This window comes from Megalobrama amblycephala, linkage group LG1 (genome assembly GCF_018812025.1).
Source record: "Megalobrama amblycephala isolate DHTTF-2021 linkage group LG1, ASM1881202v1, whole genome shotgun sequence".
NCBI lineage: Eukaryota > Metazoa > Chordata > Actinopteri > Cypriniformes > Xenocyprididae > Megalobrama > Megalobrama amblycephala.
In genome coordinates, this window is record NC_063044.1 from 18,122,493 (window position 1) to 18,147,342 (window position 24,850).

A 24,850-nucleotide genomic window follows, 5' to 3' on the forward strand; every position below is an offset into this window, starting at 1 on the left:
AGCGGCAAGGAACCCAAACTCCCAAACAGGTGGCAAATAGGTGTTAAAATGGAGAAAAAAAAAAAAAAAAAAAAAAAAAAATAATATATATATATATATATATATATATATATATATATATATATTTATATAGTAGCTATAACTTCAGTGCGCAAACATTTCTTTTTCTTTTCTATTTTATTGTTTTTTTTCTTAACTAGATATTCTTGTAATTACGTTACAACAACTTTCCCTAAGGGCTGAGTCATTTCAAACTATGTAAAAAGTTAGCGATGGCTTTTGATCCTAAAATGTTTTAAAGGACCCTTTTAAAATGACTCCACTTTTAAAGACTTCCTTTCCCCAGTGGTTCAGCGGATCCCTCATGTTCTGGAAGCAAAAAATGTTTTCCCTTTCCTCATAATTCTTGAAACAACACACAAAAAAGGGAAAAAACAGCAACAAAGAAACAGCAAAACAGCAAAAGACTTTTGAAGATTTGACTGCTCAGATTTTAATCACAACACGTTTTACACATGTAACAAAAAATCCAGGCCACAAAGTAATATTAATAATACCATCAAACTAAAAATGTCAATGTCAGCACATCATAAATGAAAATCAACTTCTGGTGGTGGAGAAGCTGAATAAATTAGATGTAAAGTGTTGAGATTCTATGCAGGTTCTTGTTCACTGTTGTTGAGTTGCGCATACTCCAGAGCTGCCTGCTGAGAAAGACACAAATAAGCTTCACTGAAAGCTTGCAGAGTCATCCATCCATCCATCCATCCATCCATCCATCCATCCATCCATCTATCTATCTATTGTCTGACTGTCAAAATATATAGTCATGGTCATGTTTAAACATAATTAGCATAAACATAATGTCACAATACAATATTCTAATTTTCATCACTTTTTTATTTTAAAAGAAGAATGTATTTATATATCATGGGAGTTTTTGTACTGCTTTTAATTAAGTGGAATTTAATTATAAAAATCATTGTAAAACAGTATTTTTACAGTAATATTGTGATAATGAGAATTGAAAAAATGGGAATAGGAAAAATTTAAATGTCTAGATATATGTAAAATGTCATGAAAATGTTTATATGAGCTTTATAAGATGTAAGATATAGTGCAAATGAGATATAAGGTATTTCTTCTGTAGCACCTATTTCTTCCACAAGAGGGCCTCCTTGTGGCAAAACTATTTGTACATACCTACATGTGGACTTGTGTGTCTGTGTCTGTGTCAACATTGTGCGTCACTTACACCTTCAGCCTGTTCCGAAACTCCTATAAAAAACAAATGAACCACCGTCACAAAAGAGCCACAGTGGAAAATGGATGAATATTTAATAACTACAGCCCAACTTCCTGAACCAACTCCAATCAACTCCCAAAGAAGAGGAGTGCAGTGCCTGCCTTGGGCTTATCGTGTTAGTGCCATACTAATGTGACTGTGTAAGTAATCTGTTTCCCTCCAGATGCAGCTATTGTTTGGCAATATGTGGGCATGCCAAAACCCATTTCAGTGTGACCTCTGCTGTGTTTCAGCATTGTTTCAAACACATTCCACACTGATTATCAAGAGGTCTTGCTATTAATCAAGTAGGGAAAAGGGGCTGTGGAGTGTTTATTTGCGCTGAGGAAACAATAGCCGAGTTACTGTGTCGGTTGGGCAGAGGAACATGAGGCTCCAGGGCCCATTGTGAAAACAGGAAGCTCTTTCCCACCAGCACAGGAAATAGCCACCTGGCATCTCATGCATAATGAAAACACCACACTTTCATTAACAATGTCAGTTTGTACGCAATGCAACAGTGCGCCTGTTATGATCATGCTCGTTAGTATGGAAGATTCTTTCTACCACTGAATAAAATACACCGCTCAAAAAAAATAAATAAAAAAAATAAAGGAACACTTTGAAAACACATCAGATATCAATGGGGAAAAATATCATGCTGCATATCTATACTGATATGAACTGGGCAATGTGTAGGATGCCACATTGTTTGATGTAAATTAAAATTATCAACCTACTGAGGACTGAATTCAAAGACAAAGTGAAAATCAAAGTGAAAAAATTATGCAGTAGGCGAGGCCATTTTGCTGAAATTTCATTGCAGCAACTCAAAATGGTCCTCAGTAGTTTGTATGGACCCCACATGCTTGTATGCATGCCTGACAAAGTCGGGGCATGCTCCTAATGATACGACGGATGGTGTCCTGGGGTATTTCCTCCCAGATCTGGACCAGGGCATCAATGAGCTCCTGGACAGTCTGAAGTGCAACCTGGTGGTGTTGGAAGGACTGAAAATAGGTGTCCCAGAGGTGTTCTATTGGATTTAGGTCAGGCGAGCGTGGGGGCCATTCAATGGTGTTACGTGTCTGAACGTCACTGTTGAGTTTTACTCATATATTGTGTATAATATATATAGTGTGAAGCAAAGTTGTGTGAGTGTTCAGTGCTCTCTCTCTCTCGTTTCCCCCCGTCGCTCCGTGCTCAATTGTGTGAAAGCAGGTGCAGCTGTTTTCGTGGGTGGAGCTGAAGTTCATCTGCTGTGGATATAAGCTTTGTGGGAAGTCTGCTCGATGAGTTCTCCCTCCTGCTTCCTCGGCATTGTTGCACGTGTGTAAGCGTGCTTCTAGCAAAGTGTGGGTGTCATTGCTGTATTAGCCTTTAAATCCTCCTCATGTGGAGTACAAGTTGTTAGCGGTATAGGCTGGTAAATGTTCAGTTGCCCTTTTCTCCTTTGAAAAGTGGACCGTTTGTAAAGGCAAGAACACACCAAGCCGACGGTCGGCCGTCGGGCAGTTTTTGTTCGTCGGCCAACTAAGTTTTCTCAGTGTGTTCCGCACCGCCAGCTGAAGTTGGTCCTCATCAGCTTTTTTTTCAGCCGATTCGAAATGTTGAATGAATCCATCGGGCTATCTGATCATTCTGATTGGCTGTTCAGCTACTGCCACCTGCTGGTTCGGAAAGGCATTTCATCTCACGCAGGCGCAGAACGGACATGGTACTTGTCCGTCGGCTGTCTAGCGTTGGTTTGGTGTGTCAGGCCGACTTTGGACACAGACGCTGCTGACATGAGCCAACCCCACAGTCTGCTTTCGTCGCCACTAATTTGTCGGCGTCGGCTTGGTGTGTTCCGGCCTTAAGAAGTGGGAGGCCATTTTTGTTTAATTACCATTTTCTCCTTTTTTACTGTTAAGAAGGGAGGTAGAACTTATGTGTTTTGTTTTGTTATCTTTTTTTCCAGGGAAGACCTCTAAAATTAAGTAGAACAACCCTCATTTGTTTATTGTTTTGGCCGACTAAAACCCACTGACTCCAAGCCACCTCTTTCTTTCCTACATCAAAGAGAATTTAACCTTAATTTAAGAAATAAACATTTTCCTCTTTGGTTCATCCTGTGACATTGTGGTGTGTTTGTGGGAGCAGGGGACAGGACTCCGGGCGATACAAGTTACCAACTGCCTGCATTCTCTCGCCACATGAGGCCGGGCATTGTCATGCACCAGGAGGAACCCAGGACCCACTGTACCAGTGTAGGGTCTGACCATAGGTCCAAGGATTTCATCCCGATACCTAATGGCAGTCAGGGTGCCATTGTCTAGCCTGTAGAGGTCTGTGCATCCCTCCATGGATGTGCCTCCCCAGACCATCACTGACCCACCACCAAACCGATCATGCTGAACGACGTTACAGGCAGAAAAACGTTCTCCACGGCTTCTCCAGACCCTTTCACGTCTGTTATGTGCTCAGGGTGAACCTGCTCTCATCTGTGAAAAGCACAGGGCGCCAGTGGCGGACCTGCCAATTCTGGTGTTGCCAATCAATGGCAAATGCCAATCGAGCTCCACGGTGCCGGGCAGTGAGTACAGGGCCTACTAGAGGATGTCAGGCCATCTGTTTCTGATTGTTTGGTCAGAGACATTCACACCAGTGGCCTGCTGGAGGTCATTTTGTAGGGCTCTGGCAGTGCTCATCCTGTTCCTCCTTGCACAAAGGAGCAGATACTGGTCCTGCTGATGGGTTAAGGACCTTCTACAGCCCTGTCCAGCTCTCCTAGAGTAACTGCCTGTCTCCTGGAATCTCCTCCATGCTCTTGAGACTGTGCTGGGAGACACAGCAAACCTTCTGGCAATGGCACATATCGATGTGCCATCCTGGAGGAGTTGGACTGCCTGTGCAACCTCTGTAGGGTCCAGGTATTGCCTCATGCTACCAGTAGTGACACTGACTCTAGCCAAATGCAAAACTAGTGATAAACAGATGAGTAGGGAAAAAAATGTCAGTGGCCTCCACCTGTAAAACCATTCCTGTTTTGCGGGTCATCTCATTGTTGCCCAACTGGTGCACCTGTTGTTAATTTCATTAACACCAAAGCAGCTGAAACTGATTAATAACCCCCTCTGCTACTTAACTGACTGGATCAATATCCCAGGAGTTTAACTGACTTGATGCTATTCTCTGATTAAAAAGTGTTCCTTTAATTTTTTTGAACAGTGTATAGAAAAGGTATTTGCAACTTTTTATCTCACAATTCTGACTCTTTTTTTCTTGAAATTTAGAGTGTATATCTCACTTTTCTCAATTCTGAGAAAAAAAGTCAGAATTGTGAGTTATATGCAATTTTGTGAAAAAATCTGAATTGGGAGATAAAAGCTCACAATTGAGAGAAGAAAAACATATTTTTTCAGAGTTTATACCTCACAATTTGGATTTTATAACTCGCAATTGCAAGTTTGTTTCTCACAATTGTGAGAAATAAAGTCAGAATTATGAGATACAAACTCGCAATTCTTAGAAAAAAGTCGAATTTCGAGTTTCAAACTTGCAATTTAAAGAAATAAAGTCAGAATTTCATTGTATAAAGTTCTAACTGTGAAATATAAACTTGCAATTCTGAGAAAAAGTCAGAACTGTGAGTTTATACCCTGCAATTTGGACTTTATCATTTATGAGTTTGTGTCTTACAATTGCAAGAAATGATCAATTTTCAAGTCAGAATAGCAAGATAAAAGCAATTACTCTTTTCATTTTTAAAAAAAAAAAATGTATTCCATGACAGAAACAAGATTTCATAGGGTTGTCATGCTGCAATGTGTGTGATTCAAAGTTCGGAGCTCACCTGGTGTGGACACCTGGACCTCTGTATGCTGGCCACTGTATTCAGGCTCTATGCTTTTCTTCACAGGAACTTCTAATAGAAATATGGACACATTTTTTTCAGGATCCAAATGGAAATTTCTCTACTTTACATATTCCATTTAAATTTTGTTGTGTAGATTAGTGATTTTCAAAATAGACGTGACCCAAAAACTGCATTTCTGGTTTTAGACAGTAGGGGAAATAAAACAATAACACATGCAAATAATCAAACTAACCATAATCATGCATAGTGAGGACAGAGTCTGCTGATGTCCACGCACACAGTTCTCACAGCTCGATTTTTGTGTCCACACATGCTGGTGATGTCATCGCCTCTAATTCAATGTCTAATATTTTAAAAATCAAGCCGGAAATTTGACCGACACAAACCAGCACAAATGGAGCATAAACGATTGAGACTATTTTGCAGATGTTTTGTGTTTTACTTTCACGGAGGAGCATGGTTCGCATGAAAATTTGGTAATGTGAAAGCTGTCATGCGGACCCGGGTGCGCACTGGGGTACCAAACCTGAGACTACCTGTAGGGGGTGGTCTCGGTTCGGTTGCGCCGCAACTGTGGCGTAATTTGCGTGAATGTGAAAATTATTGGGGCTGCATCCGAAATTGCATACATCCTTTTCTGAACATTGCTTTTTTGCTTTACCACTGGTATATAAACCAGATCTAGTTTACAAGAATACCCAAATCCATTTAAGTCTCTTTCAATATTCAGCTATAACTGACAGATTTTTCGCAATGATTCCATTTGAGTGATTCATTGACATTCTTGCATCTCACCTCTGCTGAGATCCACTTCCTGTGGCTGAACCAGCCTAGAGTCCTCATCGGTATGATCGTCAGAATCTAGTTTGATAGCAAGCAGACATTATCATGAGATGAACTCACATCACACAGGCCTCATCTTTTTAAAATCTGTACCTGAGCCAGATACATGTTCACTCCAGACATTCCTGCCCATCACACAGGGAGTGCCTGTTAGGCAGAAACAAACATGATATGACTTCAACATTCAGTATGATTCAGTAATCAAAATACCATTCAGCCATTTCAATAATCTAACCTAACCCAACACACAAAGATACCAGAAATAGATTTAACATGACGATCCGCATAGCACTGTTCGCATGTAACAAACTCCACAAGTATTACATTGGTAATACAAAATCATAAGTTCATCCACCAAGAAAAGTAGTGCCAGAAAGAGTGGCAGATAGAACACTATCAGATCAAATAATAAACAGGCTTTTACTTGCGCTACTATAAGTGCAATTTTTACTTTTGGATCATAAATTATTTTCTGTTTTAATTGATATTTCTCGCAACTTGTATTGAACCTGGAACTTTCATTTATCTAAGTGGACCAAACTTGACATTAGTCTAAATAAAGACCATTAAAATTACTTTTAAGTTTTTATTAAGGCCTTTTTTTTTCCAAGCATTTTTGAGTTTATGTTCCATTTTTCTTAAAAGAAAACATCCACAATACACATTTAAGTGTTTTTAATTTATATATATATTTCACTATATTTTCCAATTCTATTTCAATTAGTATATCTTTTTCTCAAACTGAGAAATCTGCATTTCAGCAGCATTTTATAGCTAAAAATATGGTGTGTGTTTTTTTTTTTTTTCTGGCTGTTGACAGTATTTTATCCAATTTATGTAATTGTGTGCATATTTTTATTAGATAACCCCTCATTTGCATATTTAAACATAACATTCTAGAAACTGTGTTATACAAAACGACTGTCTAAATATACTGTGATTAATAAACAGGGGAAAGTAAGTTTTTACCCTATTCACCTGTGGAATCTTGCCTTAAATACACAACAGCTTCAAAAATAGCCAAATGCACTGTATTAATATTAATATGTCAAGAAAATTTGTTACCATTGAGAGCAGTGTTGTCTTCAATGTCGAGAGTGAGGCTCATTCTCATAGGGTCACCTGATTTGGGCCTTGAAGGTTTTCTGAGACAAAAAGCATTTTCAAACAGAATGAAGAAATTATGATATAAGACATAAGAACTGTAGATGTTAAATAGAAAATGAAGGAGCCTCTTACACTGATAACTCAGTTGCTTGCTTTTTTATGCGTGGTTTTGACATTTTCTTCAAAAAGACTGTGAGGACTATGGCGATAGCCACCAAAAGCAGGATACAGAACATTCCAATAAGAGCTTTCTTCCACACCGCTAAACTGACTATAAAACACACACAGACACACAACAAATAATCAGAAAGAACATCTTTACCAACATCTTCTGTAAACACTGTCACGTTTATGCCAGAAACATAATCTACATAAGCACAAGCAGGGCCTAAAACTAACTTTTTGCAAAAACAGACAGTTATGATACCAAAATTTTAGATACCAGTGAAAATTCACAATTGTATATTCCAGTTTCGACACCACAGCTAAAACTAATAGAACTAATAGAACTAATAGAAATTTAAAACATTGTTAAAGACAATAAACAGTAGTTCCCTTTCAGTCGGTCACGTTCGACGTACGTCAGTAGTGACCGACGAATTGGGATATCGCTTAGAGAGCCCTATCATCTTCGTGTAAACTAAAACAAGCCAATGGAATTGGCGTGCGATATTTGCATAATGCGCACCGCCCCCGACAGGTGTATATAAATAGGAAGCGGATGCAATCGCACTCTGTCTTTCGCTTCGGAGCCATTCTCTGGTGTCCTATTTAGAAGACTCTTTTCTTCGTTTGTTATTTATTCTAAAACAAAAAACAGAAGAGGATCACAGCGAGCTTTTAGTGCTGGTGAAGAGGGCACGTTCAGCGAGGTCGCGAGTGTCCGAGGAGCTGAGCTATAAGCTCTAAAACTGCTGTTTTCACAGCAACACAAAGAGTGTGTGTGTGAGCGATTTGGGCCGGTTCCTCGGTGTGTCAGGGAGTGGTGTACCTGACACATCGCGTCGCTCCCTGGGTGCTTCAGCACGAGTGAGTTGACTTCCCCTTCTAAAAGAGCTTTACAGACGAACCCTGACAGTATGTCATTTCGTCTGTGCGTTAATGGATGCGGTCGTTCCCTGGTCCCTGCTGATGGGCACAATCGTTGCATCTCGTGTTTGGGCATTCTGCACGCTGAAGCAGCTTTTGTGGATGGTTCATGTTCCCATTGCGGGAACATGACCATCGCGGTGCTGAGGTCGAGGCTCTCCTTCCTGAAGTCTCAGGAAGCGGGGGTCCCCTCTCCTATGCCGCGTACGACCGTTTTTTCCGGCCCCCGGAACCGGAATGACGGTACGGCGCTGTATAGAGAGGGCGACCTGAGGATTCCGGTCAGGGCTTTCCCGCCGAGCGGAAACGCTCCTCGGGCCCCTGTCGCCTCATCAGCACCGCAACCCATCGTGCCACCGTTGGTTTCCGCTGGGCCCTCTACGGACTGTCCAGCCGTTACCTTTGGTGTGCTGGCGGCGGATCGGATGTCGACCGCTGCGTCGGAAGGTGAGCCTGAGTCCTCGGGGGAAGATCCGGACGCGCTGCCGCCCGGGACGGTAGTGTTGCCCGAATCGGATCCCGAGCTCGCGGCTGTGCTCTCCCGGGCCGCCTTGTGCGTCGGGCTTGGGTGGAACCCTCCACCCTGTCCCGGCCCATCTCGGTTGGACGATTGGTACTTGGGGGGGGGTCGCGCTGGTCAAATCCAGCGTCCCGCCCCAATGCCTTTCTTCCCGGAAGTACACGATGAGGTGACCAGGTCTTGGCAAGCTCCGTATGGGGCTCGTACAGGGCCTGGTCCCTCGTCCGCCTTCACCTCCCTGGACGGCGGGGAAGCCAGGGGGTACGCGAAGCTCCCGCCAGTCGAGCGGTCTGTTGCGATGCAGTTGTGTCCAACGGCCGCTGGCGGGCGCGGTGAGCCGCGTCTCCCGTCCCAGGCCTGTGATTTCTCAGCCGGTCTGACTGAGAAAGCTTACAGTGCCTGTGGGCAGGCTGCCTCTGCCCTGCACGCGATGGCCCTTTTGCAGGTCTATCAGGCAAAAGCGCTGTCGCAGATGCCCCAGGAAGGTCCTGACCAACAGCTGCTTGGGGAGCTGCGCGCTGCCACTGACCTTGCCCTCCGGGCAACGAAGGTGACAGCGCATTCTGTTGGCCAGGCGATGTCTACACTGGTAGTCCAGCAACGCCACCTCTGGCTGACCTTGGCAGACATGAGGGAGACCGACAAACATCGGTTCCTGGATTCCCCCGTGTCTCCGGTCGGCCTTTTCGGCGACGCGGTGGAGAGCTGTGCCCAACAGTTCTCCGCTGCACAGAAGCAGGCTGAGGCTATCAGACATGTCATGCCACGGCGGTCCGCTGCTGCCTCCACCCAGCCGCCCGTGGCTCAGCCTCAGCCCGCTCGTCGCCGAGGGCGCCCGCCTGCGTCCTCCTCCGCCCCTGCTAAGTCGGCAAAGCAGCAGCCTACACCAGCCAAACAGCAGGGTGCCGGTCGCGGACGTGGTGCCCAGCCCGTCTCTGCCAAGCCAGGTGGCAAGCGGTCGGGGAAAACTCGGCCCTGAGACGGGCGACCTGGAGCGGAAGGTTCCTGCCCTTCGGGAGAGTATTCCATCTGCTCTCCCACCCCCGGAGGAGGGCCGGGGGGATTTTGTGGCGTCTGTCTATCTACCGCCGCTGGCTCTCCGGAGTCCAGCGGTACCCACTTTGCCACAAAAAGAGCAGTTTCCTCAAGCTCCAGGTCACAACAAGGTGTGTCTGCCAGTGTGCCAGGCCCCGCCTCGCCGCTGGCAGCACCCTCCCCATTCGCCAGCAGGCGGCAGTGTGATGGCGCAGACCGCGTCCCGTGCGCCGTCTCCCATGCACACTGCTGCCTCGCAGAGTCCGACCCCACTCGCGGCCGCTTCCAAGCCGCCCGAGTCGGGTCCCTCTCTGCCTTGCTGCCCCACCCCCGGTGCGTCTGTGGTGCCTTTGGTCCCGCTGGTTCGGAGTCTGGAGGCGTGGAGCACGCTTCCCAGCCCGTCCCGCTGGCTCATTCGCACTATCAGACTCGGCTATGCGATTCAGTTCGCCCGGCGTCCCCCGGTCTTCAGGGGTGTCCACTTCACTCAGGTGTCGTTGGACAGTGCCCCTGTTCTCCGGGCGGAGATTGCTGTCCTCCTGGCGAAGGATGCAATCGAGCCGGTCCCTCCAGCCGATATGAAGTCGGGGTTTTACAGCCCCTACTTCATTGTACCAAAAAAGGGCGGTGGGCTACGGCCAATCCTGGATCTGCGCGTCCTGAACCGGTATCTTCACAAGATGCCGTTCAAGATGCTCACGCAGAAACGCATTTTCGAATGCGTCCGTCCCCGGGATTGGTTTGCAGCAATAGACCTGAAGGACGCGTACTTTCATGTCTCGATTCTACCTCGACACAGACCCTTCCTCCGGTTTGCGTTCGAGGGTCGGGCATATCAGTACAAGGTCCTACCCTTCGGGCTGGCCCTGTCACCCCGCGTCTTTACGAAGGTTGCGGAGGCGGCCATTGTTCCCCTCAAGGAACAGGGCGTTCGTATTCTCAACTATCTCGACGACTGGCTGATCCTGGCCAGCTCGCGAGAGCAGTTGTGCGAACACAGGGACATGGTTTTAGCTCACCTCAGCCGGTTGGGTCTTCGGGTCAACTGGGACAAGAGCAAACTCGCCCCCGGGCAGAGGATCTCTTATCTCGGTCTCGAGCTAGACTCGGTTGCACGGACTGCGCGTCTCACCGAGGCGCGTGTCCAGTCGGTGTTGAACTGCCTGAGTTCGCTCAAGCGCAGGACAGCGGTTCCACTGAAAGTTTTTCAGAGGCTCCTGGGGCATATGGCATCTGCAGCCGCGGTCACGCCGCTCGGATTGCTTCATATGAGACCGCTTCAACACTGGCTCCGCGGCCGGGTCCCGAGATGGGCGTGGCAGTGCGGCACGCTCCGTGTCCCCGTGACACCGAGCTGCCGTCGCACCCTTGTCCGGTGGTCGGACCCTTCGTTCCTGCGGGCCGGAGTACCCCTCGAACAAGTGTCCAGGCACGCTGTGGTCTCCACAGATGCCTCTGCCACGGGATGGGGGGCCACGTACAACGGGCATGCAGTGGCAGGTCTTTGGACGGGGCCTCAGCTGCATTGGCATATCAATTGCCTCGAGTTGCTAGCGGTTCGTCTTGCGCTGGCCCGCTTCAAGAAGCTGTTGTCAGGCAAGCACGTTCTAGTCCGCTCAGACAGCACTGCGGCCGTTGCGTACATCAACCATCAGGGTGGTCTACGCTCCCGTCGCATGTCGCTGTCACGGCAGCCTCCACTTGCGGGCGAGTGGCGGCTCCACCCCCAGGCGGTCCAGCTGATTTGGCAGCGTTTCGGCGAGGCCCAGGTAGACCTGTTTGCCTCCCCGGAAACTGCCCACTGCCAGTGGTTTTATTCCCTGACCGGCGGCACGCTCGGCACGGATGCCCTGGCACACAGCTGGCCCCCGGGTCTGCGCAAATATGCGTTTCCCCCAGTGAGCCTTCTCGCACAGCTCCTGTGCAAGGTCAGGGAGGACGGGGAGCAGGTTCTGTTAGTGGCTCCGTATTGGCCCACTCGGACCTGGTTCTCAGACCTCATTCTCCTCGCGACAGCCCCTCCCTGGCCGATTCCTCTGAGGAAGGACCTCCTGACTCAGAGACGGGGCACCCTGTGGCACCCGCGTCCCGATCTATGGAACCTCCACGTGTGGTCCCTGGACGGGATGCGGAGGTTCTGAGTGATCTCCCGCAAGCGGTCGTAGACACCATCACTTCCGCTAGAGCTCCTTCCACTAGGAGTCTCTATGCGTTGAAGTGGAACCTGTTCGTCGAATGGTGCGCCTCTCGCCGAGAGGACCCCCGATCATGTTCGGTCGGATCCGTGCTTTCCTTCCTGCACGAAGGGTTGGAGCGAAGGCTGTCTCCCTCCACCCTTAAGGTGTATGTTGCCGCTATCGCCGCACATCACCACGCAGTTGAGGGTAAGTCCCTGGGGAAACACGATCTGATCGTCAGATTCCTGAGGGGAGCGAGGAGATTAAATCCTCCTCGCCCTTCCTCCGTACCCTCTTGGGATTTGACCCTGGTTCTCACAGCTCTCCGGGGTCATCCCTTTGAGCCTTTGCAATCAGTCGATCTGAAACTAATGTCTCTTAAGACGGTTCTTCTGGTTGCATTGGCTTCCCTGAAGAGGGTAGGGGATCTGCATGCATTTTCGGTCGACGAAACGTGCCTAGAATTCGGGCCCGGTGATTCTCACGTTATTCTGAGACCCCGGCCTGGATACGTGCCCAAGGTTCCTACCACTCCCTTCAGAGATCAGGTAGTGAACCTGCAAGCGCTGCCCTCGGAGGAGGCAGACCCAGCCCTAGCTTTGCTCTGTCCCGTCCGCGCTCTGCGCGTTTACGTGGATAGAACGCGAAGCTTCAGGACCTCAGATCAGCTCTTCATCTGTTACGGAGGCCAGCAGAAGGGAAAGGCTGTCTCCAAGCAGAGGATGGCCCACTGGATAGTGGATGCCATCGCCTTGGCGTATGAATCCCAGGGCGTGCCTTGCCCGCTCGGGTTGAGAGCCCACTCCACCAGAGGGGTGGCCTCTTCCTGGGCGCTGGCTCATGGTGCCTCGCTGACAGATATTTGTAGAGCTGCGGGCTGGGCGACACCCAACACGTTCGCTAGGTTTTATAGCCTACGTGTAGAGCCGGTATCTTCACGTGTACTCGCATCCACTAGTCGGTAGACGTGCTGTACCCACTCTAAGTGTCGGCTTGCAATGCCATTCCCGCCACTGGCCGGATACGTGCATACTTCTCTCCAGTCGTGTTCCCCGCTTGGCGAACCCTGTCGAGCTCCTCCGCCTCCCCCTTCGGCTCGGACATTGCGGAGTGTCTGATGCCAGGCCTACATCCGTCGCTGACGCTGTCTGTTGGCTGGGGCCCATATGTCGTGACCCCTCTACGTGAGCGGTCCCATATGTGTATTTTCCACGGTTTAAAACTCCCTACGGGCCGAGTCCGTGTCTTTCCCTTAGCAGAGCCAGCTCTGCTGTCACCTGTCAGATGAGTCTCCCCCTAACCAGGTGGAGCCATCCCAGGGACTCCATATGCGTACTGCCCCCCGGGCCAGTCCATATGTGTATTCCCACGTAAACTCCTCCCCCATTGGGTAGGTAGTGGTCTCCGCAGCGTCCCTTCGGGTTCGCTTCCCCAGTGTGTCTAGTTTACTTAGTGGGTAGTGGTTAGACAGCAGTAGACTCTCTCGGTGTAAGCTCGCCCCCTTCACCGTCAGCCGGTGCTATGGGCGGCTGAGCTTGCGCTGGGCACTGGAAGGGGTTTCGTAACTGTGGCGTTTTAGTTGGGATCCCAATTCGTCGGTCACTACTGACGTACGTCGAACGTGACCGACTGAAAGGGAACGTCTCGGTTACGTATGTAACCCTCGTTCCCTGAAGGAGGGAACGGAGACGTACGTCCCGTCGCCACAGTTTCTGTACCCTCGCTGTAGTGCGGACACCAGTTGTCTCCTCAGCGAAAAACAGAGTGCGATTGCATCCGCTTCCTATTTATATACACCTGTCGGGGGCGGTGCGCATTATGCAAATATCGCACGCCAATTCCATTGGCTTGTTTTAGTTTACACGAAGATGATAGGGCTCTCTAAGCGATATCCCAATTCGTCGGTCACTACTGACGTACGTCTCCGTTCCCTCCTTCAGGGAACGAGGGTTACATACGTAACCGAGACGTTTTCAGGTAGAGACACTGAATAAAGTAATAAAATGTGAAATAACACTGGTAGGGGTGTAACGGTACATGTATTCATCCCGTACCATATTCGTTACGGTTTGGTTCATGCAGTTAGATGATGAATACAGTCAGTCACAGGCGATCCACACTCCAGTCCAGAAGGGTGAATGTGCGGTAATGCAATGTTGTTTGCTAACCTCCACAACAGGAAAAATGTGCAGAAGAAGAACAGAAGATCTAGGCTGCATTCCACGACAAATTTTTATGCCCTTCACTTGCTATCTTCCCTCCATCTCATGGACTCGGATGTGCATCATTGCTTACGGTGCATGAGTGCCCACTACTGGTGGAACCTATGCATAAGGTTTAAATGATCCCTTGTAATTCACTATGGAGCTGATTTCTTATTTAAACCTCTTTTGTACTTATGAAATAGTTTTATGCACCATTCTATATGCTTATAATTTGTTGGATAACATATATAAAATCCTATAAGTATATAAGCTATTGGAGAAAAATAAGATTACACAAATGAAACAAAATATCAATAGTATAAACTTTGACTGAACATAAGGTAGCTACAAGAATTATGCAATTGAATCTCAACATAATATATGACAGACTATTATGCGTTTAATTCTCAAAATAATTAATATATCATACACTTCAGTTAAGCGCGATCTGCTGTGATGTCACAATCAAATTTTGGGATATAGAGCTGCTTGAAGTGTACATCATAGTAGACTGGGTCCCTCGGTCAAAATTGAGTTGACGAGGGTCTGTCCAAATAAACTTCCCTCGTCCATTTCACGAAGTGGAACTCACTTAAAAATGGCGGCTGGGATTCCCCCGAGGGCAAGTGCTTAGGGAAGTTTGTGAGTTTGTGTCTAAAATTGGAGTGGAACGCAGCTCTAGATAAGTGTGTAATCTGTCAATCAGTGTTGGAAAGATATCAATAAAACAGATTGATAATAATATCTCATGTAGCATTACATTTACCTCAGGCAAGTCATTCAGTGTCCACAGCATGTTAGTTCACTAGAGAAATGAACTCTAGAGGAGAGCATTTCACTAAATATATGCATAATATAAGCTTATATATTCATTATATTTACTTTTCCTGTTAGTAATATCTTAATTATTTGATATACTGTATGTTTAAATAAATTTGTCAGGAAAATAATTTATGACAGTAACTGTGTAAATGATTATACTGTATTTTACAAATGAATCAGAGTAATAATTTTATAATTAGATTTATAAGTTAATGCAAAACCTGCCTTACTGTATGTATAATTAGTTTTTTTTTTTTTTTTTTTTTTTGTGTGTGTGTTTTTTTTGTTTTTGTATTTTTTTGTATTAGAGTGTTGATTATTATATCTAAAAATAAATAGCAAATGAATTTAATAGTTTTAGCTCTGTTGTTAACTATCATTTTTAATATTAGTCTCACATAGCCAGACCTTCAGACTGACAGCAGAAGGTCTGGACTCTATCACAGCTTTCAGTTTGTTTTGTTTTGTGTCATGTTTAGGGGCATGGAAATGTAAAGTCAATGTCCCTACAATAACAGACCGGCATGCATCTAATAAATTAATTCAAGAACATTGTGCAAGTTTACTGCAACGATGGAAATTCATATACTTTTGAAACTCCAGTGTTTAGTTGATCCTGGTAAGCGCTCATTGTCACAGTTGTAAACACTACCGCGTTCTTCTTCCATGAGGCGGTTTGGCGTCACGGCATTTGTTTCCAGGTGGACCGTTAAAGAACTCGACACACACATCCTGTAGAATTCAACCAACCAGATGACGACTTTGAAAATCCTGAAGTGTTTCCAGTTAACTGTGCCATAGTCTGAGACTACTTTAATATTATAGTAATGTGCAAGAAAAGGCTCCCTGTTTATAGTTTACAGCTGAGATAGATGTTTTTATCCTAAGAAAATATTAATTATAATTGAACTTATTTAAAGAGAAAGACACAATTTGTTCAATAAACCATTGCTTAATAAGAAAATTTTCATTTTTCATTTTTAGTTTTCTCCCCCCTGCTGTACTGAACCTGTACCGAACCATAACTTTAATACTGAGGTACGTACTGAACCGTCATGTTTGTGTACTGTTACACCCCTACTGGATAGTCTTCACTGTATACATTTTACATAGGTTAATCCTTATTAAAGATACAAAAGTTATTCAGTCAAGAGCAGTGAGTGATTTTTTTTCTTTTTCCTTTGCTGTTTCATTCAAAAACACAAACAGCAAAAATATTATGCTACTGTCACTTTAAGACCTAAAGCACAGATCCAATATACTGATACTGATACACATTCGTTGTCTTTCTCTACTGTTTACTCGCTGAGACTGGATTTTTTATTTATTTTTTTATTTATTTATTTTTTTTACATAATTTTGTGTGAATTTGTCCGCAAGAAGAAGTGAAAGAATTCAATTCAATATTCATACACTGTCTGAGACGTGATTTCTGGGCATGCGCTTCAGATGTTTTCGCACAAAAACTTTCCACACAGGGTGCGAGTGACAAATCGAGCTCCCTTTCTCATCTTCATGCACTTGAATATTTAAATTAACAACGCTTACAATTTCGTGATGTTGCAGCGCTGGCCCACCAACTTTCCCAAGCGTCATTCATGTTTCTTCACATTCATTTTCTCACACCATTCATGAAATTGTTACCGGCCAATTGGCAATTGACACCATTTCATATACTCGCCAACGCCAATTTTTACTCGCATTTAACGCTTGGTGAGAGTTAATTTTAGGCCCTGAGTACTAGTGTTATGTTCTCAGATCAACTGGCTGCTACTCTTTCAAACCACTTTCTTTAACTTTCATCCAAGTACTTCCACAGAGTAAGCATTTCATTTAAAAACTAAATAAATAAATAAATAAAAACAGAGAAGTTCTACTATGACTTATCAGGGTAATTAAATGGTTTGTTGGTGTGGTATTTAAAAATGTACCTCCAATCCTGGCTGAAAAACTCCTTTTAATTTCAGTGTCGTAATTGGACGCCTCGCAGTAGTAGTCACCTCTCTGGTCTCGTTCTATGGCTTTGACAGTATACCTTCCTTCTAAGGATCTGACTTCTTGGGTGGAGAAAGGGATCATATCACTTTTATGATACCAGGTGTAGGTGATTGGGAAAGTGCCCTTCTGTACAGTGCAGATGAGGGTGAGGTCTAACCCCTCCGTGATTGTAAAATCCTGTGGCACCAGGACTGGCTTAGACACTGGTACTGATAGAAAGACAGAGATATACCAGCTACTTTAGTCAAGAATAGAAAGAGATGGTTCATCCCAAAAATTTAAATTCTGTCATTGTCATTGTCTGGAAGTGAAACTTAAGCTAAACAGCAATGCTTTTTATTTTGCAGGTTTTGATGTGCAGAATAAGAATTACAATTGAATGTGACACAGTCATCAAAAATGGTACCGTCACAGAAGTCTATCAGAGATTAAGGCATAAATGAGCATCTAAAAATGGCAACATGCACTTCCAAATTATTTTTAACAAAGCAGCAACACTATTAGGTACACAATAGTTTGAGCATGAAGATGGCAGGGTGTGGTCCTCTTACCTATGACATCTGCTCTAAGAAACTGACTGCTTTTTCTGATTGATGGCCCCTGGTTATGAGCCTGACATGTGAATCTGTAGATCTCATCTGGATGACTGATGGAGTTTATGCTGAAGAGTGCCTTTTGAGCCGCCTCAGCTCTCTTCTCATCCACTGGCACGTGGTCCTTCAGTAAGGTGTATGTTATTGGAAGCGTTCCATTCTCAGCCTCACACAAAACCTTGAATGGCCGACCAACAATCACCTTCTCAACAGCACGAATGACAGGGTAAGAAACAGGCACTGGAAAAAGAGGGGATGAAAATGAGAAGCATGAGAAAATATATATATATCTGCAGCATATTGCAAGCAGTCAGCTCTACACTCTTAAAAATAAAGATACTTTATTGGCATTGATGGTTCCATGAAGAACCTTTAACATCCATGGAACCTTTCCATTCCATAAAAGAGTTCTTAGGTTCTTAAAATGGTTCTTTTAAGAACTGTTCACTGAAATGTTCTTTGGGGAACCCAAAATGGTTCTTCTATAGCATCACTGTAAAGAGTGTAGTGTGTTGGCACCCTTGGGCATGACTATATTGCTAGTTTATCAAACAGCTTTTGTTATTACTATGCTATAACATGTTATAACATAGCAATAATGAAAGATGATTAGTTATAACAGTCTCTTAATAATATGGACAATATAAACATGTCCTCTAATGTTGGAGCTTTGGCAAAAGCATGAACTCTTCACCTTTAGCTTTTGAATGGAGTGGTTGGCTGGTCTTGTTAACTCCTTTAGCCACTGCCATACAGGAGTATTTCCCATTGGTGGCTGGGCTTGCAGTGGCAGAGTAGTTGGCACCTGAAGAAATGTGCCGATCTTCTTTCCACAACGCATACTTTATGTCCACTTTTTTGATCTTCTCTTGGGAGCTTACAGCACTGCTGCAGGTCAGAGTGAATTGTTCTCCTTCAAAAACCTGACCTGGGCTCATTCTCAAAATTGGCTTTGAGAACAGTTCTGAAGAGTGAACATGGAGTCAGATAAATTAATTTTATTATCATGCAGTGGAGGGTTATTATAAATTTATATATATATATATATATATATATATATATATATATATATATATATATATATATATATATATATATATATAATTTTAATATATATATATATATTTTTTTGTTTAAGAATAAAAAAAATAAAAAAATAAAAATGACAAAAACACAACAATTTAACTAAAACTAACTTAAATTAAAATGAAAACAGAAAAAAAAAACATTCTATGAATAAAATCTATAATAATAACTCAATGATACTTAAAGGTGCAGTGTGTAAATCTTAGCAGCATCTAGCGGCTGGTGAGGTTGCGAATTGCAATACAGAGAGTCTACGGTGGCCAGCACAGGACAAAGATGTCGTTGTCTAGACAGCAAAGAATCGCCAGTCAAGCAAACGCGCTCTGTAGAGCACTTTGTCCGTTTAGGGCTACTGTAGAAACATGTTGGTGCAAAATGGCGACTTAACATAAGGGGTCCTGCAGTATATAGATAGAAATGGCTCATTCTAAGGTAATAAAAACATAACGGTTCATTATGTAAGGTCTTAATACACCAATTAAAACTAGTTATGTATATTATATTGCATTTCTGTCAAAAGATCCTCCTAAAATCTACACATTGCACCTTTAAATAACTGATACAGTGTAATTTATATTGCATGATATGTATTATACATTGTTACCTTCTTGGCAAAACAGAAATAATGATAAACAAATCAGAACACAATCTGTATGCACAAAATAAGTCCAAATATGTGCAAAATATGTGTAAAATGTTACTTTCCTGTCAAATTAAAAATGAATAAATGATTTAATATTCCATGTTCTCTACAATGGCAAACTTGCTTTAATGCAATGATAATAACAAACATCAAATAAACCCTTGAATGCAACAATGTCATATGGAAATGAAAGTGGACTCTTGATAGCTCAAAGCTTTTTAAGATTAGTCAAAATGAGTATCTTGGTGGTTAGTTACCTGTGACATTTAGCCGATAGATTGCCGTCTTTTGCACGCTGCCTTTCTCTGCTTTACACACATATTCCCCTGAATCCTCAGCTCTTACTGTGAGGCTGTGCATGAAGGTTGTATGCAATTTATGAAGTACGGTGTTGCCTTTGGTAAGGAACAACTCGAGATCTGAGTGATTTTGCGCCTTACAACTGATCTGCACCCTGTCACCCTCAACGAAATTCACTTTGGGGGAGATGCTTATTTGTGGCGTGATCTCAAGACCTATAAAAAGAAAAAAAGGTCCGTCTCACTGTCAATGCAAAATATAATCAGCTGTGGATATGCTCTATAAATACCTCATGAAATTACTTGATTAGCTGCTTTTTCATGTGTTGTTGTATTTCTTTGTATACCATATTGAGGGAGAGGCATTATAACTTAAGGGACAATTTTATTGGACTAAAATTTACAAAAATCCATGAGTGAAAGACTGATGCATTAATCTTAAAAACAGAAATATTTTTCAATATTGCCAACAGACGTGGACTATACGCCACAAAACAACAATTTTGATTTCATGGGGTCTTTATAGCAAGTTTCTTTGACCAAGCAAAATGTACATGATGTTACCTTGTACAGTCACATTCACCGCATTGCTTTTGTTGGAGATGCCCGCAGTGGGATGCATGAGAACCATGTAGTTACAGTGCAGGCAGATGTTTTTGGGCTTCTGCATGGCAAGAGTGGTTGTCACAGTGTTGAAGGCACTCTTGACTCGCTTGACCTCCTGATTGCCCTCGTAGAAAAAGAAGAACATACTGCCCGTCTCCTCTGGTGCGCTGCATGTGGCAATGATGTTATCCCCCTCAGAAACAATATCATTCTTCACCTTCAGCATGGGGACCTGAAGGCCTATATGGGTTTAAAGACTCTTTATTAACCGCTGACCTCTCTTTAATCAGTCATATCAACTACAGTATTTAGCCGCAACAACAAAAACCATACAATTCTTTAAGATCTGATACATTATCTAATAATAATAGTAATAATAATAATAAAAAATAGTTGCAATCTTGAAACAACTGTTTTCAGTGGCATTGCATAGGTTGCAATTTTTACAATAAAAAAATTCCTGATAATATAGACTTTTATATCCATTGTATATAGCAGACAGCAACAGCTGTTAAAGTAGAAATAGCCAGTAATGCTTTTAAAGGGTTAGTTCACCCAAAAATTCATTACTAACCATCATGTCGTTCCACAACCGTAAGACCTTTGTTCATCTTCAGAACACAAATTAAGATATTTTTGATGAAATCTGAGAGGTATATGACTCCTCCAGAGACAGGAATATAATCAACACTTTCAAGGTCCAGAAAGGTACTAAAGACATTGTTAAAACAGTCAATGTGACTGCAGTGGCTCAAACTTAATTTTATGAAGTGATGAGAATACATTTTGTGCGCAAAAACAAAACAAAAATAATGACTTTGATCTACAATCTCTTCTCTTTCCTGTCATTATCCTTACACAGGTGACACAGTAAGCATGATCATGGTGATTTTGTCAAGTAAGACATGTTTGTTGATCCTGGAACAACATTCCAATCAACCAATCAGATTTGAGGGACAAGTTTACAGTTTATGTCAAGTTTAGGCTTGCAACCAGGGTTAGGTGCTTCTATATCAATGTTATCTTTCCCCTCTGATTTTAGGGATAAGTTATGGGTAGGAATAGGGTTATGACTAAATTTTCAGACTGGAATGTTGTTCTAGGATCAACAAAATATGATGATCCAGGAACATGTCTTACTTGGCAAAATCACGGTGACCCAGTAAGTACAGTGAAGGCTTCCGTGTTTATGTCCGAATGCTGGCTCATTATTGGCTTAAGCTGATCACATGAGCAGCAGAGGGTGAGTAATTAATGAGAGAAATTAAATTTTTGGGTGAACTAACCCTTTAAGACAAGGTTTTGAAGATCGTCAGTTATGCTACTAACCTGTGACTTTGAGTGCCTGAGAGTTGCTTGTCTTGATCTTGTCAAAGACGCGAACAGTACACTGGTAGTGACCAGAGTTGGACACCCTGGCCGGAGATAAACCACGCTCCACCACTGAGTCGCTGATATTTTTGGAGTATGTCACCTGATCGTCCAGCAGGAAGCTGAAGGTATATGTCAGTGGCTGCGGGTGGCTGTGACTGACCTTAGCCTCACAACGCAAGATAACGTTAGTGCCACTTGCCACATCGTTACCAGGAAACACAGTCAACGTCACCTGATCAATGGTGAAAGCTGCTCAGAAAAATCCAGAAATAACACACACATACACACATATTAGTGAGAACATTGTATAGACACTAGATGTTGGGTTTCCATGTTTTATGGGGACTTTACGTAGACATAACCTACCCATCACAGAAAACTTTCTGCATTTTTACATTTTAAAAAAACATAACTTAGTATAAGCTGTTTCCCTCATGTGTAAAAAAAAAGTCCCCACAAGGACAAGGATTTTGGTTATTGTTGTCTTTGTGGGGACTTTTTGTCACTATGCCCCCACTGAGTTTGTGATTTATGTAGCGATTTATAAACAAGTAACAGTACTTTAAAATAATTTCTAAATGCATCTGGAAGCCAGTTCAAAGACCTAAGGACTGGAATGATTATGTTCATATTTTTCTGCTTGTTCTGCTCAGAATCCTGGCAGCAGCGTTCTGTATGAGCTGCAAATGTCTTATGGTCTTTTTGGGAAGACCAGTGAGGAGCCCATTACAATAATCCACCCTGCTGGTGATGAAAGCATGAAGAAGTTTCTCTAAGTCTTGACTGGAGACAAAGCATCTAATTCTTGCAATATTTTTGAGATAATAATATGCTGATTTATTTATTGCTTTTGCATGACTACCGAAACTTAAGGTCTGACTCCAAAAATCACACCAAGATTCCTGACTTGATTTTTTGTTTTTTTTGGACCCTTAGCCTCAAGGTATGCGCTCACTTTGAGAACTTCATCTTTGTTTCCAAACGCAATGACTTCAGTTCTGTCTTTAAGTGAAGAAGGTTGGCGCATCTAATTGTTACTTTCATCAATGCGTTTGTAAAGGGAGTCAATAGACCCTTTTCACAGACTGTGATGACACATTTTAACGGTCATCAATATCGTAAATCCTGCAAAGTTTTTTATATTTTCTTTTTTTTTTTTTTAAATGTATGTGCATTCATAACACTGTACATTGTATTATATTGCCTATCAAAATACAAAACAAACAAACAAACAAACAAACAAAAAAACGAGTTAATGCTGCTGTGAGGGTGTTTCTAATACAGCAGCTATGGGAGTGACAGTAAAAATGACATCTTTCTCTCTTCTAAATGGCGTTATCAATTGCCGTCTATTTATTTCCTCTTTTAAAAGTTGTAAAAACACAATTGTGGAGTTTTTCTTTTGCTATTTCTACAAATGGAAACACAAAAAAATATATTTAATGAAGTCTCTCATTCACCGTTATAAAAGTTAACACAACTATGGCGACTTCTGCTTCTGAGAAACCCGGAAATATGAAAAAGGTCCATGGGGCTGTAGTTGTTAGGCAATAGGGCTAGGTAAATCTAGGTGTCATCTGCATAGCTTGCTCCGGTTCACAAGGAAAAAAACAAAACAAAAAAACAGATGCCACTTCTAAAGAGTCATCCTCTCTGAATGTTTACTTTGAGCAGAATACACTCAGCTCTTTTCCTGAAGTCTTAAAGATGGCCACACTGAGAGTGTGGAAAGCAGCGGCGTTCTGAACAGAACGAAGCGGAAGGAAGGAAATCACATAAACAAACACAAAACATTATTCCCTCAGGAGCACAGAGCCTGTGATTTCTGCCGCACAACTCATAGCCTGGCCAACAAACACAAGTTCTCCGCTGTACACGTCAGCCTAAACACCACTAAAATCTCGAAAAACAAGGATAATCCCACCCCAAAGTTAATGGTGGTAGGTTGATTAGAAAGCGACAGTGTTTGTGGGTTGGAATCCGCATCACTGATCTTGTTTGAGCCTCTAATTAGACGCAGACTAAACATCTTGCTATTACACGAAGCGCAAACTTCCTGCGAGCAGCTAAACAGTGTGTGACAAAGTATCTCTGAAGGATCAAAGCATCCAAGCGAATCACAGATCTGCTCTGACTAAAAATACATCCAATAAGTCTCAGAAAAGCACAGAACTGTCATTTCACTGCTCCCTTTTCCCAACCATATAAATCAAGCGGTCAGGTTAATCTGAGAGAGGTAAAAATAACCCAACAGAAGCTGGTGCCCCGAAACTGTCGTCATGACCAAAAACATTTCTCTCCCATTCAAATACAAGGCACAAATGGAAACTGAACTGAGGACTTACCTGCCTGTGCGTCGGCCACTTTCCCTGCAGATGAGAGCAAAAGTGAGAAAGAGGTGAGACAAATGAATAAAAAGAGGATGAGATGGTCTGAACTGTCCAAAGTGTCCTTACACAAAGCGCTCAGGCTGATGTGCAGCAGGCCGAGCCAGAGAAGACGCACGCTCATCTTTACAGGTGAGTGTTCATGAATGTGAAGGACGTGGAGGATGGAGAGAAAGGCAGAATGCTTGCACTTATCACATGGAACCGCCTTTCTTTGTTTAACGTGGATCAGGAAACGGGTTCCTTCCTCAGGATGTGTGTATTTGAATGCTTAGTTCATCCAGGCCCTTGAAAACATTGGCATTCTGGTCTCAAAGGCCTCCTGTTTCAGTTCTGTGCTGAAGACATCACAGTGATATATAAGATCAAGAAGATGCATCAACGCTGTGGCATCTGTCCAACACAAACACCAAATGTACCATGGTAGCACCTGTTTTTGGGCATGGCACCATGGTATCAAATTTCTTGACATGGTAAATATGGTAAAATCATGTATTCTTTGGACATTTTCAGATATAACTATGGTTTTAAACACAGACAATAAAAAAAATCACACATTTTTCAGAATACAATGTTTTTTTACCTAGTCCAGCTCTACTTCTGTGGACCTAATGGGTGGAGCTTGACTTAATTAGGTTTAGGCATAGAGTTATGGGTAGGGTTAAAATGTCACAGCAGAGCCAAATGACGCCCAGCTCCCCTTCACTGTATATAATGGGTGGAGTTATGTTTAGCGATAGGGTTATGATGAGAAGGGTTAGGGTGTGGTTGAACTGTCAAGCTCCACCCATTTACTCTGCTGTGAACAGCCTTAAATAATAGCTTTTTGTAGTTTTAATTAGTTTAAGTCATTATCTTATGTAATGTGCAGCTTTAGTTGTAGTAGTATCAATACTTATTACTTAAAGGCACAATATGTGTGA

At 43.3% G+C, this 24,850-nt stretch overlaps 1 protein-coding gene across 4 annotated transcripts; it reads right to left on the reverse strand.

Annotated features, from left to right (window-relative positions):
• Positions 1 to 465: 465 nt before the first annotated feature.
• Positions 466 to 24,144, reverse strand: pecam1a (platelet and endothelial cell adhesion molecule 1a). Of its 4 annotated transcripts, none has more exons than XM_048184805.1 (15): positions 23,997 to 24,144; positions 23,886 to 23,909; positions 21,496 to 21,789; positions 20,125 to 20,406; positions 19,519 to 19,776; positions 18,227 to 18,496; positions 17,491 to 17,772; positions 16,873 to 17,148; positions 7,227 to 7,365; positions 7,053 to 7,132; positions 6,081 to 6,134; positions 5,940 to 6,005; positions 5,121 to 5,192; positions 1,256 to 1,278; positions 466 to 704 (listed from the first exon to the last, which is right to left on the reverse strand). In XM_048184805.1, exons 1-15 carry the CDS (start codon positions 24,049 to 24,051, stop codon positions 654 to 656), a joined length of 2,226 nt encoding a protein of 741 aa, XP_048040762.1. In that variant the 5' UTR covers positions 24,052 to 24,144; the 3' UTR covers positions 466 to 653. The 4 variants fall into 4 exon arrangements, with proteins under 4 accessions (XP_048040762.1, XP_048040752.1, XP_048040780.1 ...); XM_048184795.1 differs by having other exon boundaries at positions 466 to 707; XM_048184823.1 differs by having other exon boundaries at positions 1,204 to 1,278.
• Between the last annotated feature and the right edge of the window lie 706 nt (positions 24,145 to 24,850).